We start from the raw sequence: 19,321 nt of genomic DNA on the forward strand, positions 1-19,321 counted from the left end.
AATATTAGCATCTTGAGATTAACCCTTAGATAAAGGACATGCATAAAAATATTCACAATCTAAGAAGTGATGAATCATTAATCTAATCATTTATAAAACTGACTTAAAGATTTTAAAAGTTACATTTTAAAATATAATCAAGCCTATTCATTAATTTATTCCTTTACCTACAAATATTTATTGAATGTCTACCATATAACAGACACTGTTCTATTAACCTGGCCAATAATTATAAAGATTTGTGCTCTAAAAAAGTTTATTAGAAAATTATGAAAGAGAAAAATATAAACGAGTAACTGAAGATGATACATTCTGTTATTAATGTGTTTTGTGAATACAGTTGTGTAGATTTTTGTGATTAAGGATTTCATTCTATTTTTGATGTCAAAATCTTTGAAATCTTTGAAAAATGTTGGATTAGAGAGGATACAACATTCTTATTTAATTAAATCAAGATATGTGGAAAGTTGAATTGACAAAAAATAGTATTATCGTTATCGGATAACTCAATGATTAACAAAGATGGTTAGTTCATTTAAAGTGAACTTTCAGACTCCTTTTTCGCAGAGTATTTTTTTGGTAATAGATGAGTTACTGACACATGATAATATAGAACTAACTCTGCATCTCATAAAATGTAACATCCTTTTGATGAGCACCTGATTTATACATCCTCAAAAGATATAATTATCAAATATGAGAGTTTATCTTTTTTGTGAATTAATATAAAATTTCTATACTGCCTCATAAGTTAATCAGAAGAAAAATAAATATGTATATAAATACACAGAATGAAGATGTGTAAACTTCTTGAGCCATTATTAAGTTAAAAAACAAACAAATCCATTAAGTTTATCAAGAAGCAAGTCAGTAATGGAACTGAAGAGAAAGCTGTCAGTAGGAAAGACACCGTACAGAATGTAAGGGGCTCAAACTTGGTTACGTCTTTATCCCAAGATGTATTTCATGGTCCCTCCCTCCGTGGAAAATAATTCTAAAAAGCTCCATAGTCATCCCTTAAAATATTAATTTTTACATAATGAGAATGAATACATTATAAAAGAAACACCAAGAGCAGCAGTTATTGTCAAGGCAAACTTCCAGCTGGATTTAAAGCCTGTGAGACCATTTAGAAATTTTCCATTACTGTAGCAGCTTCGGCTGTTTCCCATTCTTCCTGTATTTTCACAAGAGGAGTCATTGGTGGCAGGACAGTAATGTTTGCACTTGAGAACCTCATACTCTCATTAAGAAAGTGACCCCATAAGACGTTCTCCCAAGCCTGACAAAGTCATAGGAATCAACTTATGCACTTATGGTCAAACTGTGACAAAGGAGGCAAAAATATACAGTGGAGAAAAGACAGTCTTCTCAAAAAGTGGTGCTGGGAAAATTGGACAGCTACATGTAAAACAGTAAGATTTGAACATTTCCTCACAAAAATAAACTCAAAACGTATTAAAGACCTAAATGTAAGACCAGAAACCATAAAACTGCTAGAAGAGAACATAAACAGAACACACTTGGACATTTTTATAGCAATATATTTTTGGATCTGTCTCTGAAGGCAAAATAAATAAGAGCAAAAATAAATAAATGAGACCTAATTAAACTTAAAAGCTTTTGCACAGCAAACGAAACCATCAGCAAAACAAAAGACAACCTATGGAATGGGAGGAAATATTTTCAAATGATATGACTGGCAAGATGTTAATGTGCAAAATATATAAATACCTCATGCTTCTCAATATCAAAATAAACAAACAACCCAATCAAAATAAATGGGCAGAAGACCTAAACAGAGAGTTTTCCAAAGAAGACACACAGTTGGCTAACAGGCACATGAAAATTATTATAGAAATGCAAATCAAAATGACAATTAGATATCACCTCACATCTGTCTGAATGGCTGACAGTAAAAAGTCTTTAAGAAACAAAGGTTAGAGAGGACATGGAGAAAAGGGAACCTTCGTACACAGTTGGGGGAAATGTAAATTGGTGCAGCTACTATAGAAAACAGTATAAAAACTAAAAATAGACTACCGTATGGTCCAGCAATTCATCTCCTGGGAAATACCAAAATAACAAAAACACTAATTCAAAAAGATAAATTACACACCCACCAATATTCATAGCAGCACTATTGACAGCAGCTAAGATATGGAAGCAACCCAAATGCCCATCAATGGATAAAGATGTGATATACACATATGTGCACACACACGCACGCACACACACACTGAAATATTACTCAGCCATAAAAAAGAATTAAATTCTGTCATTTGCAGCAATATGAATGGACCTAGAAACTATTATGCTTAGTGAAATAAGTCAGAGCAAGAAAGAAAAATACTATATGATAGATAGCTCTTACATGTGGAATCTAAAAAATAATACAAATGAATGTATATGCAAAACATAAACAGACTCACAGACACAGGAAGCAAAGCCGTGGTTACCAAAAGGAAGAGGGAAATGGGGGGGCGTGCAGTTAGGGGTAAGTGTTTAAGAGTTACAAACTGCCATGTTTAAAAATAGATCAGCAACAAGGACATATTGTAAAGCACAGGAAATTATAGCCGTTCTCTTGTAATCATTTTTAATGGTTTATAATCTACAGAAATACTGAATCATTATTCTGTACCTTTGAAACGAATGCAATACTGTAAATCAACTATACTTCAATTTAAAAAGTTAGGTTTTCTTAATCCATTGTCTTAATTGCTGAGGTTACAGCGTTTTTTTAAACAACAGATTTAGTTAGTATCCCTTTCCCATTTATTTCACTTAAGAACAGAGTTGGAATGGAGGTTAAACTTAGCCAGATAAGGGGGGGTACACACACATGTACACACACACACACACACACACACAAAGGGGAGAATAATAATTTGGCTGTGGGCTGTGTAGTCTTTTTGGATAAGCTAAAACTTCAAATAAAGAAGCAATTACATAGCCAATTATTATCATTATTTTTTTTTACTTTGACAAAAAACTTCCAAGTAGCATGGAGGTCAGGAACCAGTTTATGATTAAAGAGCCATGTGATCATATTTTATTTCCTTTTGAGACTAGAGTTTCTGCCTTTAGAGGATTGACTCCAGCATTAAAACCTATAACCTAGTCTCCATGGTGACCTGATCCTCCTTAAGGAGAAGCCAGATAAAAGGGCAGCAATCTGTATACACTCAAAAGTTGTCTCCAAATTGTACAGGTAATTCCAATCATCACTACATTGCATGTCATTTGAAAAATGAAAATGTTTTTCTTTCTGTTTGTAAGCTTCAGGACTTACTCAGGACTCTGATAAAAAAGAAAATAATGGACCAGACAAGGAAGACACTGGGAAGGAAGCTGTAAGTGTCTGGGGCTGTCATTCACAGCCGTGGGCAGGAGCAGTGCCTACTACTGCACGGCACTGATTTGACAGTGCAGTTTGTAATGAGAACAGCGGTTTGGTTCACTTTAAAAACACCACGAAAACATTCTTAAGACTATATAGATGTCAAAATATTGGTTATTTGAAATGGGCTACTTTTACTGCTTGGAGAACAAAAGAGCAAATTCTGGGTGGCAATGCATGGATTTTAGAGTTGAAGAATACACAGAGTGGTCTTGAGGAGAAAAAAAAATGCATTTGAGTCAAACTCGTACCTGTTCAGAGAATGGGAGAGACTTCAGCCTGGGCATTTCTATACTTTGCAATTTGGATGTGGGCCAGTAGAGAAAGAATAGCGTATATATGTTGCATTTTCAGAAGCTGAAATGGATCATGTGGACTTAGTGATTTGAGACTCTTACAGCTGAGATTCATTCAATACTCTCAATTGTTTAATAAATTCCAATGTTTTCATTTGTCCGTTAAGTTTCCTTTTATGATAGTCACTCTGTTTACTATGCTCTATTATCGCAGGGGTTTTATTTTTCCCATGTGTTACTAACTTCAGTAACATTTCTATTATTTCCTGGAAACTTTGGGAGTAGGGGGGGATACTGACAGGTAATACAAGTTTAGGCACACTATATCTGTAATAATGGCCAGAAAAAATTACACTTTGCTGACTGAGTTCCTCCTGTTGGGATTAGCAGACACGCCAGGGCTACAGATTCTCCTCTTTCTGCTTTTTGCTGTGATTTACACACTTACAGTTCTGGGGAATGTTGGGATGATCTTATTAATCAGGATGGAGTCCCGACTTCACACTCCCATGTATTTCCTCCTGGCTCACCTGTCTTTTATGGACGTTTGTTATTCATCCACCATCACTCCAAAGATGCTGGCAGATTTATTGTCGGAGAAGAAAACCATCTCCTTTGCTGGCTGCTTCCTGCAGATGTACTTCTTCATAGCCTTTGCCACAACTGAATGCATCACTTTTGGGTTAATGGCCTATGACCGGTATGTGGCCATCTGCAACCCTCTGCGTTACTCCTTGATCATGTCCAGAACAGTCTGCCTAAAAATGGCAGCTGGGTCTTTCACAGCAGGGCTGTTGAACTCCATGGTTCACACAGGTTATGTAAGCAGCTTGCCATTCTGCGGGTCCAGGGTCATCCATCACTTCTTCTGTGACAACCCTCCAATTTTTAAGCTCTCGTGTTCTGACACTCACCTGTATGAAGTCATTTTGTCCACTTTTGCTGGTGTGAATATGGTCGGGACTCTGCTGGTGATCCTCGCCTCCTACGGCTGCATTCTCTTCTCCATCTTTCGGATGCATTCCGGGGAGGGCAGGCGCAAAGCCTTCTCCACGTGTGCCTCTCACCTGACAGCCATCATTCTGTTCTGTTCCACCTCCACCTACACTTACCTGAGACCTAGTTCCAGCTACTCCCTGAGTCAAGACAAAGTGGCTTCCGTGTTCTACACGGTGGTCATCCCCATGTTGAACCCTCTGATCTACAGCCTCAGGAATAAGGAAGTGAAGAAGGCTCTATGGAATGCAGTTCCTAGGACAAGGATCCCTTCATGTCTGTGATTGTTGGGTTAATGTTCTGAACCCAATAGGATATTTAATACATTTTCAAATGCTGGTACAAGCTTATGATTTTTCATCAGATTATTTTCTAAGTAATCACGTTCTATTAATACTCAAGTACATATTTCCAACTGGGTTTAAACTAACTTACCAAACTTATATAAAACTATGGAACTGTCTTCTAATCATTCTCTATTTCCATCAGGTTCTCAAAAATAGAACTTATCTGTAATGGAAACTTGGTTAAAGAAGAAAAGGATTAAGTATTTAGAGATAAAATCACAGCATCACATGGCTGGAGCCATACGAAGGATCTGTAATTGTCCATATATTTTTTCTCTATGCCTTCTTTTTCACGACTCACGATTTAAGAGATAGAGCTAGATCACCTATGTCTAGAATGTTTTAAAGTTAATATAGTTTTCCATTTTAATTTATTGACTTGTTTCCTGGGGAGATATGTGAATCACATTTCAGGAACATACTTTTAATTGCAACTGTAAACACCATACCTTTTGTTTTCTTTATCTGCCCTTCCTACCCATGTAAATTTATTAAATAATACGTGTGAATTTGTACAAACATAAGCTGTCAAGAAAACCGCTGTCTGGTTAGAATGCACCAATTACAATAGCCCTCCTTCCCCTCTCTTCTTTTCTTCTGGAAAATTCCCCATTCTTCTCTCACCTTATGTTGCCCAGACTCACACAGCCGCACAAAGCCACATGCACAGACATTCAGCTCCTGCAGAGTTGAATCAGTGCGTAGTTCCAAAGCAGATGGATCAATGTTTAATGGATGAATCTGACACATATTCTTCACAATAGACTCATGGATTTACTGCTTACAGAAATCTTATCAATTGACAATAATAATCGATTAATGTGTATCTTAATGTTAAAGCTAAGCATTAATGTGGAGGTAGATAGGGGGCTGGCTTAGTAGAACCCTGGAGGAAACTTGAGTGGGGACCAGGGCTTGCCAAAGAGACAGCGCACACTTAGTTTTTGGGAAGAACTGCCCCATGGTCCTTCCCTTGCACTTGCTGCTCAAGTTGCACATGCAAGAAGCTGTGATGTTTGGGTCATCTGTGCTGTTGCAAAGCAGAGCTTCCTTATGACCTGTCACAAGAAGTCATCTAGCCCTATCATCCATTGCCCTCAGTGTTCCATGTAGTTGACCCTGGGCAGAGGAATGGTCATGAAGTCATCCGTGTTACCTGTGTGCCCCTGGGCCATGCTCTCAGCCCACAGGTCCAGTTGGCTATCTGGCCCTGGAGGCCCTGCGGCAGACTGATCAGGCTGTTCTCAGAGATGATTTACCTGCCTTCCCCCCCACCAGCAAGCGGGCTGCTCGTTGGCTGGACTCTTTCTGCTTTCCCTGTCCTGGGTATTTAGTGGAATCAAGTACAAAACCAAGATATTTCAGTAGTAAGTATTAATATTCTATTCCTTCCATTGTGTGCTTTAACTTCTAGTAACACTTAGGAACAGAAACAATGTTTGGGAGATTAAATCCAATTATTCTGAGATTCGGGTTTTAGACAACCATTTTTTGAGCCCTGTTATCTGATCTCTAATTCTACTCTCGTACGTTTAATTACTCACATTTACAAAGCCTACAAATATTTCCAACTTTGTGAACTATATCACTTAATGAACTTGGTTAATTTCAATCCATTGTATATGTACTTATGTAATAGAGATTATTTAACCTATAATTGCTTATAAATGTATTTTTAAATAATCATATTTCCTTGTTATTTTTCAAAGTGTTTATGTAAAAACATGTTCAAAATATTCTTTATTTCCTTTAAATCAAAAAATTTAAGTTGCAAAAGCATTGAGATTTCTAGTTGTTGTACTGACTTTGATTTTATCATTCTCTTCTTTCTTTAGAATCTGACAGTATTTATTACACCCTTCCTTATGAATGTCATGTTCCTTTTGCCTCTTTGCTACCTGAATTGCTTTCTTTTTTCCTAATGTTCCTAGTCTTTTATTTCAGCTAAATGTTTAATGTTACCACCTTCCACAAATATACAGTTATCAGTCAACGCTTTGCCTAGTCAAGGTTTTTTGAACAGTTTATTTATTAAAACTAATTAAGGAAGTTTGAAATACCTGCCTTTATGCTCTGTTTTTGTCAATATCCATCAGCGATTTGGTGAGATCAGAGACTGACTTACAAAATCTGTGCATGTCAAAAAGTTGGAAAAGTAGCAAACAAGTTGGAAGAATGAAAGAGTCAATATTCAAGAATCACAAGGATCCAAATCAACTACGAAACATGGTATATTACTAATATATAGAGCTCTGCATTTAGGTCTAATGAGGAAACAGTTTTATGTTAATGTATAAACATCTTTATTTAGTTAGTTAAATAGAAACTAACATGCACAAAAATAATTCTGTCTATTAAAGTGGGAAGTTTTACATTTTGTAAACAAAGTTAGGTAAAAGGTAGCTGTGAGATTAAGTGAGCAATAATACCATTTTACTTCACACTGCTCAAATAAATCAAACTTAGTGTATTAACTCATAATGATGTCTCAGTGGACAGAGCTAAACAATATTATGTCAAGAAAGTAAAACCCAAACAGTCAGGTGTATGGGAAAAACTCAAATATAAAGTAGTTGATTAAAGAATACACAATCTGTAGAAAAGGAACATACAGAGAACAAAATATATAAATTTATTGAAACACATAGGTTTATAGAAATAATTTCAAGATAATTTTATAGAAAATGTATGAAACGTATCTCATAGAATGTATGGCTTCAGAAAGCAAAAATGTGGTCATTTGCTGCTAAACTTATATATAATTTACTGCTTTGGCTGAGAAATTGATATGAACTATCTTTTAGGATCCCTTTAAGTTTTGTGATTTTTCATCCTACTGTGAAAACTTTGCATATACCTATGTTTCATCCTTAAATCTCAGAATGGTCTTTGGAATGTTTCAGTCACTTAATAAAAATTATTACCCCTACATGTGTTACTAAAGAGGGAGGTGATGAACCTTGGCCACAGAATTCCAAGGTTTTGCAACAGGAGGTCACACTGTTGAAGATCTACATCAAACTCCAACTTTCAGAATTCGGTTCCAAGTCCTCAACCTCTTGAAATTGCATGATCATTTTAACCTTGTGCTGTAAAACAAATAAACTTATAAAATATAATTCATGAGCCATGTTTGTGTTGAGTGTGTGTCTGATTCATTAACACACTAGTAAGAGAAAACAGCATGATGAAAACAACATACATGCTTGGAGAGAGTACGGAAGCACAAAGTTTACTAAGCTGCAAAATAGAATAAGCATCACTGAAAACATGTGCAGTACAAGCTGAGGTTTTATTTTACATGTCATAGACTATGGTGCCCAAATCACATGTTACAGAGGAGGGCTTGGTGAGAGTTAGTCAAAAGGAAGAAACAAAACATTTAAAGAGCAAATGCTGAAGACATTTCTATGGCTGTGAGTAGTGACATAACTTTATCCTCCAATCGTAGAGCCCAACAGACAACTAACTTAGGCTCATAGAACAGTGCTACCAGAGTCAGAAGCAGAGTGACAAGAAGCAAGTTTTAATTTTAAATTGGTCCATTGCCAGTGATTTTTTCCCCAAAGTAAAACTACTACTGTGTTGTTTTCCTATTTCTTAATTTTAACCTTTTCCTTGAAAAATGCATACTTACTACATTTTCCCCAATGAGAAGGCCAATAACTTCAAATGAAACTCATATGAAGTAACTATTTACTGTTGTTCTGTTCAAAGAAGCATGGTAAATTTGATGTGAGGAATAAAATCAAACATGGGATTTTAAAGACACTGACCTGCAGGAGAGAGCCTTATTACTAATGTGTGAGTCACTGAGATCAGATTTTGTACCACAGATTGTTTCCTGCACACATCTCTCAGACATCTTGGGGTCTGTCCCTTCCTCAATTTCACTTTCTTTTATTTAAAGTGTAGTTTGTGATTCCCTTCTCTTCATCTTCTTTGTCAATGACAGCATTGCCCCTGTCAGGGATCTTTATGGGCTGACTAAACCCACCCCTTGTTGGATGCAGATTGAGTTTTGACGTTGCACAGATGGATCTGCAAAGAGAGAAACAGCCCACCACCAGCAAGGGTGTGCTGCATGACGCTGCTTATTTTGAGAGCTGTAACTTACAAGCTGTGCAGTAATTTACATCCAACTACATTGGGCTTAATTCTGCATTAAGCAATGTAAAACACCATTACAGCTAAGAAATTTCAAGCAAGAAGAGCAAATCTGGAGGCATCACACTTCTTGATTTTGATCTATATTGCAAAGCTACAATGATTGATACAGTATGGTACTCACATACACATCAGCATATAGACAAACGGAACTGATTCGAGAGCCCAGAAATAAACATACACACATGCCATCAACTAATATTTGACAAGGGAGCCAAGAACACTCAATGGGGAAAGGACAGCTTTTTAATAAATAGGACTGGGAAAATTGTATATCCACATACAAAAGAATGAAATCAGACACCGATCTTACAGCATACACAAAAATCAACTTAAATTAATTAAGTACACTGCCTGAAACCATTAAACACTTAGAAGTAATTATAAGGGGAGAATTTCTTGGCACTGGTCTTGGCAATGATTTATTGGAACTGAACCAAAAATACAAGCAAAAAAGCACAAGTAAACAACTGCAACTGCATCAAAGTAAAAATCTTCTGCACAACAAAGGAAAAAATCAAAAAAATTAAAAGGCTACCTATAAATGGGAAATATATATTCTCAAACCATAAATCCTATAAGTAGCTAATATCCAAAGTATGTCATAAAACTCAATAGCAAAAAAATAAATTAAAAAAGATTAAAATTTGGCAAGACTTGAATAGACATTTTTTCCAAAGAAAGCAAACTAAGTGTCCATCAACATATGAATGGATAAAAATAAATGGTAAAATATACACACATATATATAATGGAATATTATTCAGCTATAAAAGACAATGAAATTTTGCCATTTGCAATGACATAGATGGACCTGGGGCAGATATTATACTTAATGAAATAAATCAGCCAGAGAAAGAGAAACGTTATGTGTTTTGTTTTACATCTGAAATCTAAAAATTCAAACAAATGAACAAATACAACAAAACAGAAATAGACTCAGAGATACAGAGAACAAATGAGTGGTTACAAGATGGGGAAAGGGGTGTGGAGTGGGGCAAGCTAGGGGTATGGGATTAAGAGGATCAAACTAATAGTTACAAAATTTCAAAAGTGACAAAGATGTAATGTACAGCACTGGGAATGTAGTCAATATTTTATAAAAACTTTGTATGGAGTGTAATCTATAAAAGTATCAAATTATTATGTTGTATACATAAAATTAATATAAAATTATAAATCTACTACATTTAAAATTAACAAAAAAGAATATATTTGGGCACAATCTCTACTGAAATCCTGTGACCACAACCACATGCTAGCTGGTCTCCCTACTTTCAAGCTCTCTGCCTTGCATTTAAGTGTATCGTGTTCTTATTTCATACCATCTTTCAGACATTTTATTCATTATCAGCAGTAGAAGATAACGCAGTAGATAAGGCTACTGATTTGGAAAGATTCAATGACACAGGTGTAATCTCCTGAGTCCCTAAAAAGCCCCAAAGTGTTCTACATAGATGGCGCCATGCTTGGAGCCGAATATGCATAAGTAAATAAGACAAACGCACTAGAGTCAAGTAATTTATGACGAGAGAGAAAGTCAGATTACGGAATATATTGTAAAACATGACATAATGAAAGTCAAGCTAGAAGTTAAATACAAGAGCGTTATAGCAAAAAAAAAAAAAAAAAAATCCACATTGACTTTGCTGGCAGGATAATGGGTTATGGGCTCCTTCTCATAGAATGTGACTTACCAGCCCCAGCTAAGAGGTGAACAGGTGCTTGGCAGTCACGCATTGTGACCGATTCATAGGATACAAAGTTTTCTGTGCTCCCTGAAGAGCACGTCACAGCACTTGATGTGGCCAGATTTACTGAATATTTCAGTAAATAAATTGAGAAAGACTGAATGCATTAATTAATTACATAGCTCACCAAAGATTCATAGCAACAATAAAAATTTGCACTATATTCTCTAATTAGCTTTAACGCCCGGATGTCACTTTTCCATCCTGACCTACTTGATATAGAAAACTTCAAACTTAGTGTACTGTCTCGTCTTGTTCAAATTCATTTTCTTCTTATGTATGTACCTATAACTAAAGGTAAATTCTAGACATGGTGTGAACAGAGGACTTTAACTCATAAACAAGCTAGAGGAAGCAGGAACACCAGATAGATAATTTTCAAGTTACATTCTTTGAGGTTAAAGATAGTATTTTAATCATTTCAAATGCAGTAGCCATTGTTGGCATATGTAGTTATGCATCAACTTTAAGACTGTGAGTGTCGTGTGCAGCCCTTCCCAGTAAGAGAATTGCTCTGGTCTCCAGAGGTGGAGAGGATGGGGAGACTGGTGAAGAGGAGTGGCCAGGGGGCCAGCGCTCCTCAGACCATATTCCACAGAGGGAGAAACTTCAGTGCAGCACTAACCCAGCCAGGGACAGCCGGGGCTATTTTCTGAGTTCCCACTTGATAGACATTTTGTTGAGTTTAAAAGTACAGCATGTCAGGGAGAGACGATGTCTCTACAATGAATATGGGGTATTTTCTACGTAAGGTGCACTGATTCATTTAAGTTAAGTATGGGTGTCAAGGAAAAATAAGAATGACTGAATATGTCACTTGAATAATTAAAACCAGACATTTACATTATAAAATATATTATATATATTTTCTGTCAAAGAGCAGCACATAGTGATTTCTCCATAAAAGAAAAAGGTAAGCAGTTATAATTTTACCCCAGTTATTTTATTATAGTGTGTTAACTCAAAAATCAAAAGACATAAAAATGACTTTCTTCTAATATGATTCTTTTATGAGATACATCTTCTGAACTTGAAATATACAAACTATAACTATACGTAATCAGTCATTCACTTTTATAACAGTAAATAAAATATTCAATGGGCATGAAATCAACTTGCTGTTGTGAAAAGTTTTATAATACTTGGTTTTATTTCTATTATTCAGAACATTAAGTTCAAAATAATAATTCCAATTAAATGTTCTATGAAGCCCACTGAGTTTTGATTAAGAACATGGACGCTGGCATTACACTGCTGAGTCTGAAGTCACCAAAGTCACATACTACCTTCTTGACACTGGGCAGATTACTTAACCTCTCTATGCCTCTGGTTCTTTATGAAAATGTGAATGATAACAGTACCTACTTCATTCGGAATGCAATGAATGTGACCATATGGGTAAAATCATTTACACAGGTAGCACATAATATGTTTAAACATTGTTAACAATAAAAAAGCAGTTTCAAATAATCAGAACTCTTTTATTCTCCGTAGCTACGCTAGTTTCTGCTAAAAAAGAGAAATTGCAAAAGGAGAAACTTAAGTTCTCATGTTGGAACAGCGAAAGTCCCATTACTTGTTAATGGTGGAAGTAGAGCAACCAGAAACGAAAATAATCTAAAAAGGTCATCTCCGGGGAAACTGTCAGACATTAAACAGGCTTTCGTTTCGCTTGCATTTCTATCATAGAGTCTATTTGTCTTATGTGTTCAAAGTACAACTATAAGAGACTGGCACAAATGAGACAGAAAAAAAAGAAAATTGAAAACTAAAAGCCCAGTAACTTAAAGCGTTTCCCCCCTAGATTTTGCTGCTGGTTGAGACCCACCAGCATAAAGAGGTCTCCTAAATTTAACTCAGCATTCTGACCAAATGCTACCCTCTACGTTCTTCCCTCTCCTAGATTAATAAAAGGCTACTTCAGAACAGGATAAAAGACAGCAAAGTTCCAAAAGAGAAAAAAAAAAGATATCTGTTAAAACACTATCAGTAGGATAATGATCATAATGAGAACGCCTTATAGAGCTACAAGATCTGTTTTTTTTTTCTTTTTTAAATTTATTTTTTAAATTGAAGTATAGTCAGTTTACAATGTTGTGTCAATTTCTGGAATACAGCATAATGTTTCACTCATACATATACATACATATATTTGTTTTCATATTCTTTGTCATTATAGGTTACTGCAAGATACTGAATATAGTTCCTTGTGCTATATAGAAGAAACTTCTTGTTTATCTATTTTATATGTAGTAGCTAGTATCTGCAAATCTCAGACCCCAATTCATCTCTTCCCACCCCCTTCCCCCACCACCGTAACCATTTTCTATGTCTGTGAGTCTGTTTCTTTTCTGTAAATAAGTTCATGAGTGTCTTTTTTTTTTTTTTTTGATTCCACATGTGAGTGATTTCATATGGCAATTTTCTTTCTCTTTCTGGTTTTCTTCACTTAGAATGACAATCTCCAGGTCCATCCATGACGCTGTAAAATGGCGAGATTTTACTCTTACTTTATGGCTCAGTAGTGCTGACTGGATAAAGAAGTTGGGGTGTATTTATACAACCACCTATTTTAAATCAAGCAGTTAACATAGATGGTGCTACTTCTCAAAACAGCTCCCTGCGTTACATCTTGTTACTGCATATATTTTCAAATAAGCAAAATTAAGCTCTGATAATTTAAATAAGGACATATCTAGTTTTCATTTTAAGTCACTCAGTGTCAAGATTTTTGGTCAGTGAGTACTTGAATCAAGTTAAATGGAACATAATTGTTGAGATTAGTGGAAAATCTACCTTGATGAAGTGACCTGTCAGGAAATACTCATAAGCCACGCCCCCATGTAAGCACCTGGCTAGTCTTTGGTATATAAAACTGAGTAAGTATATGAGGGTATTTTTTTTTCCTAGAAAACGTTGTATTATCTTTTCTAAAAAGAAGTAAAAATAACAGAGTAATTCTGTGGTACCCTTAGATTAATTACCACTTCCTTGAGTAATTATCTGCCACTCCGATAGCACTTTATGGTTCTCTCTGCATAGACGCTGCACATTCTAGGCTACGACCTGACTCACCTGTCTGAAGTCATCACCCGTCACCACTTATCTCTGAGCTCTGTAATCATGGAAACCGACTCATTTATTTATCATTAATGTCCATAGTATTTAGTACACTTTTTATTTAACACACATGTAGTATTTATCCATCATAAACTACAAAATATATGATAGAATATACATTGATTTACTGCCTGATATGTGCATTCAAACTTCTGTCACTGAACATTGAATTCCCCTTTTCTCCAGTTGGTTTTCATAACATGTAAGTTCTGAAGAAAAATAAAGCATATACACATATATAGATATAGATATAGACATAGCATCTTAAAATTGAGAAGATATAAAATGCAAAGGTAACTACCAAAATGTGAAAAGAAGAGGAAAAAAAAGAGAGAGAGAAGAGACCAGAATACACAAGGATCTCTAGAGATCACCAGAGAAGACTTAGAGGCGCACACCACGTCTGTGTTGGAGCCACGTATTATTTGAACCCAAACGTCTCAGGTCCTTGGTCCCTTCTCTTGACATTTCTGAGCTGCAAGCGGGGGTGGGTCAGGAGGGAGTTTTTGCCTTTAGCGTGTGCTGTGAAAATTTAGACAGTGAATTAAAGAGAATTCACTGAAAGAAGAAGGGAGGAGTTTGAGATCAGTGAGAGCTAGGAAACTTAAAGTAGAAATTAAGTGTTTCAGCTGTTTCGTTTTTGTGAGAAGGAAGGGGAACTGGGGGGGCTTCAAAGAAGAGAGGGGAGTTGTATTCTGCAGGACGTGAAGGATGTGGGAAATGAAGGACAAAGTAGGACATTTATGACAATGTGGGTTTAGGAATACGTGGCAATCTGTTAAAAAGGTCATAGTTTACCGTTAATGGCTGGATGGAAATCACAGTAAGTGATGTCTAGGAACCAGTATGGTGGAAGAAAGACTAAACTTGTTTGGTCCAAAAATGCTTAATTATTGAAGGAACTGATGTGATTAAGGCTACACTGCATTTAACACTGCGCTTTCGGATAGTTATTCACATACAGATGTTTAGAATATATATATCACACATTCACAATGTATTATATATGCCTAATATAACATATACTCAGAAATTCATGTTTAAAGGTAAAAAACCTATGGAAATGTAAGTCTTACATTTTATCTGGTGTCAGTTGTGTGAACTCTGAGATCACATTCTCTTACACATTTTTATTTCCCTTTTTCTTATTTAATTACCCCGTAAAGTCTGTAAACTCATTTAAATACTCCTAAAGTCCTAAAATTTGATAAATAAGTGTATAGCTTCTTAAGATTATTGAGGGCCATGGTAGGGGTGAGAAATATTATGATAATTCTTATTCAAATTATTTCCTATTCGAAATTTCTAAATATATGACTTGCTTAGGTGTTTTATTTCTAATGTAAATTTCTATATATGCTACATGGAACATTTTTCTATGATGGAGGCAGGGAAGCCCTTTTTATTTTTCTGATCGGTGTCTAAGTCTCTTCCACACAGTGAGTGGTCCAGGTTGTCCTGAGCTTGGCCTGGCAGCTGAATCTTACTGACCACCCTGCCCTTTGGTTCCCTGAGATGCAGCTTCCAGGGGAGACGTCAAATCAAGGGTGAAAGGATCACATAGAGATGATAAATTAGAAGGTGCTAAGCAGAAAAAAATACAAATAAAAAGCAAATAGAGACTGAATTTATCAGGAATGAGAAACATTGAGAACGTCTTGTTACCCAGATTAGTTCTCATCCTCACAGTAAGCTACCTCCTGTGTTTTGCTCTTATTTTACTGTTGTTTGTTCTGCTGTGTTCATTTAAACATCCATCACCTTTAATATGAGCAGAATAAATAGAGCTTAAGATTACATTCTGCTTTTATGGTGTGGAATTTTAGAGAATTGGGTTTCAAATATATTACCAAAAATACAAAACAAAAAAATGAAAAAAATGTGGATATCTATCTTATCTCAATGGATTGGAAACCATTGATTTATTATGTCCCATTTTGCTGCTGGGCGCAGCAAGTTGAAGTGACTTCTAAATCTTTTATGCATAGATGGGATCCAGAGGACAAAGTCCCCCACAGCGGAACCACACGACACTGGTGGAGTTCACCCTGCTGGGCTTCTCTGATGTTCCCGACCTCCAAGGATTTCTTTTTGGGCTGTTTTTGATCATCTACCTGATTATTCTGATGGGAAATAGCCTCATTATCGTCATAATCAAGATTGACCCTTCCCTTCAGACCCCCATGTATTTTTTCCTTGGGAACTTCTCCTCCTTGGAAATATGCTATGTATCAGTCACTGTCCCCAGATTATTAGTAGATCTCTGTAAGCAAAATAGAAGTATATCCTTCCTGGCCTGTGCTACCCAAATGTATTTCTTTCTGGTGTTTGGAGCCACGGAGTGCTTTATTCTGACTGCGATGGCTTATGACAGGTACGTTGCCATCTGCCACCCGTTACTCTACCCCTTGGTCATGAACAGCAGGCTGTGTGTGCGACTGGCAGCTGGCTGCTGGGTGAGCGGGATCCCTGTTCACGTAGGGTTTACCTCCCAGGTCTTCTCTCTGCCCTTCTGCGCGTCTAACCAGCTGAACCACTTCTTCTGTGACATACCTCCAGTGCTCAAGCTTGCCTGTGGGGACACGTTTACGACTGAGATGCTGGTTTATGTGGTTGCCATTCTAGTGGTCACTGTTCCGTTCATGCTGATTCTTGGATCTTACGTGAACATAATCTCCACCATCCTGAGGCTGCCTTCAGCAACTGGGCGAGCCAAGGCCTTTTCTACCTGTTCTTCCCACCTCATGGTTGTGGCTTTATTCTTCGGTTCAGGCATCATTACGTACATGAGACCAAAGTCCAGTCATTCCATAGGAATGGACAAATTTCTCTCTCTCTTTTACACCATCGTCACCCCAATGTTCAACCCCATAATATATTGTCTGAGAAACAAAGAAGTTATGGTGGCACTGAGAAAACTCCTACTGAAATGGTCTGTGCTATGACTCAAAAACATAACTTCATACATTTTTTCTTCTTATTTATCAAAGACTCCACACACCAATTCCAGAGGCCATGTTTCAGCAACCCTATCACTCTTCTTCTCTGGAGTCTAAGTAAACACCGTAAGGAAAGCAACGTTTTGCTGATATTTTCAGTGCTTCACCTCAGTCCTCAAAAAACATCTACTGCATAGTAAAGTTTCAAAAATTATTTTTTAAATATATAACAACATGACTAAAACTGGATTTAGAGAGAGAAAAATGTTTATGTCAAAATAAAGGTAAAGACTTAAACCATAGTTTTCCCCTTATTTCTTGGGGGTGGTGGTTATTTTAATAGATATGCTTTAACAATTGAACAGAAAGATTCATAAATTTCATAAAATCTATGTCTTGTTATTGAAAAAGCACTTATCTTTTACACATCTTTATGTGTATAAATATGTAATATATAATATCTGACTTTATTGGTAAGAAAAAATGAAATAAGATGAAAATAATGCATGTATATGAAGTCCTATATAACGCAAGCACACAATTATTACCACTAATGGCATTAATGACAATAAGAGTTCATTTTTAATTAAACCCATCTAAAAAAATAAAGAAGGAAAACATGTAGTAGATGAAAACTTGGAAAGTATAACTGTATCCAAATGAGACAGATGAGAAATAGCCAAGCTTGTTCTAAAGAAACAGCATATGAATAATGAATCTGGGATATCAAAAGGAAATTAAGCAATATGTTCCTGAAGTAACTCCAGATTCAGGACATAGAGTGCAGCATTCCTGTCCAAAAAGAATTAATCAGTGAGTGTTGGATGCACACATAATATAATCACACATAACTAAGATCTGGAAGAACAGAGCCTAACATGATTCTCTGAATATATTTTCAATGAAAAAATTCATTAAGAAGAGAAAAAGATTTTATGTGTTGCAAATTAATTTCCTAAAAGTATCAGCACTCCAACCCTGTTTCCTGTAAAAGTCTACAACTTGATCCAAGAAGGCAATGTGAGTGAATAATAGAGAGCTCCTCACAGGTGTCTGTGTTGCTACTTCTTGTAGACCAGTAGGGAGCTCACTAGCAGTTACGTTATTTCTCCAAAATGTTAGTTCCAATGAAAAACATTACAATGCTTGTTTCCAGTTGCCATTTCTACATCAATGACAATGTTTCCTATTTATCCGATCATGGATTCATTACTTGATATTTTATCAAGATAATGGTTATCAAGTAACAACAGAAGAAAATATTTTGTAGTTTGCTTAAATTCTAGCTTAACTTCTCTATATTTTTTTTTCTGAAAAGATAAACTGATTAAAATTATCTTGTGCCATAAATCAATTCACTTAGCACAAATTCAATCTTATATTAGTACTTACCTATGGTGCTCCAGTGGGCAAAAAGAATAACATATCAAAAATCCCTGGACAAAATCACACACACACACACACACAAACACATGCACAAACACAATATTACATGACAAAGAATGTTCAGATGATAAGTGTTGTTATTTTGGACAGAGATCATCAGGCTGTTAAAATACTTGATATAGGCTTCAACAAGCAGGGGGGGGTCTGCATGGTTATACTTAAAGTGGACAGTAGGAAATATTTTAGACTTTTGTGATAATGTTACACAGGTACTTATAGACCAATGTGAATTATAATCTTTTAAAATTATAACTGCTGTAAAACAATCCATAGTTGGCTGAGGCTCCATCAAAAAAAAAAAAAAAAAAGAAAAAAGGAAAAAACACCTAGCAGGCAAACAAATGGGAAAAGCAATATGAACAGTAGTCTGTATTTTGTATCCTCAAAAAGGTAAATAGTCCACGTAGGTGAGGTAATAGAGATAACGACAAAAATGAAGTAACTAAGTAATGACTGAGAAATACATTAGCCATGTATGTATAGACATGTGAAATGGTGAAATGGACAACATTCTTCCCATGAATATGCTGGCTCTATGCCTGAGACAATGTCCTGGTCAAAGTGCAGATAACTGGAAACAAAGAAGAGCACAGATGTATCGCTGGGCTGAAGAGGCAGCGATCAGCATTCGAGACAACCAGGAGCCCAGGATCTGTCACAGGGCACGGAGGTTGAGGGACTAGATGGTGCTGGGGAAAGACAGACCTGAATCAAGTGTTCCTGGGAGGCTCTGGAAGACAATGGGATATGGATGGGCTGGAGGAGGCTACAGAAGGCTTTCAGGAAAGTGACTGCCGTGTAGTTGGGGGAGAAATGGAGATACTAGGGATAAAGCTTAGCTTAGAGACACTGGAGT

At 36.2% G+C, this 19,321-nt stretch overlaps 2 protein-coding genes across 2 annotated transcripts; both read left to right on the forward strand.

Moving 5' to 3' along the window:
- Positions 1-4,034: 4,034 nt before the first annotated feature.
- Positions 4,035-4,979, forward strand: LOC105081046 (olfactory receptor 5F1). The gene has a single exon (XM_010970167.2). It carries the CDS (start codon positions 4,035-4,037, stop codon positions 4,977-4,979), a length of 945 nt encoding a protein of 314 aa, XP_010968469.2.
- An 11,089-nt stretch (positions 4,980-16,068) lies between these two features.
- LOC105081047 (olfactory receptor 10AG1-like) lies at positions 16,069-17,025 on the forward strand. The gene has a single exon (XM_074373041.1). It carries the CDS (start codon positions 16,069-16,071, stop codon positions 17,023-17,025), a length of 957 nt encoding a protein of 318 aa, XP_074229142.1.
- Positions 17,026-19,321: the final 2,296 nt, after the last annotated feature.

Source organism: Camelus bactrianus, chromosome 10 (genome assembly GCF_048773025.1).
Source record: "Camelus bactrianus isolate YW-2024 breed Bactrian camel chromosome 10, ASM4877302v1, whole genome shotgun sequence".
Taxonomy (NCBI): Eukaryota; Metazoa; Chordata; class Mammalia; order Artiodactyla; family Camelidae; genus Camelus; species Camelus bactrianus.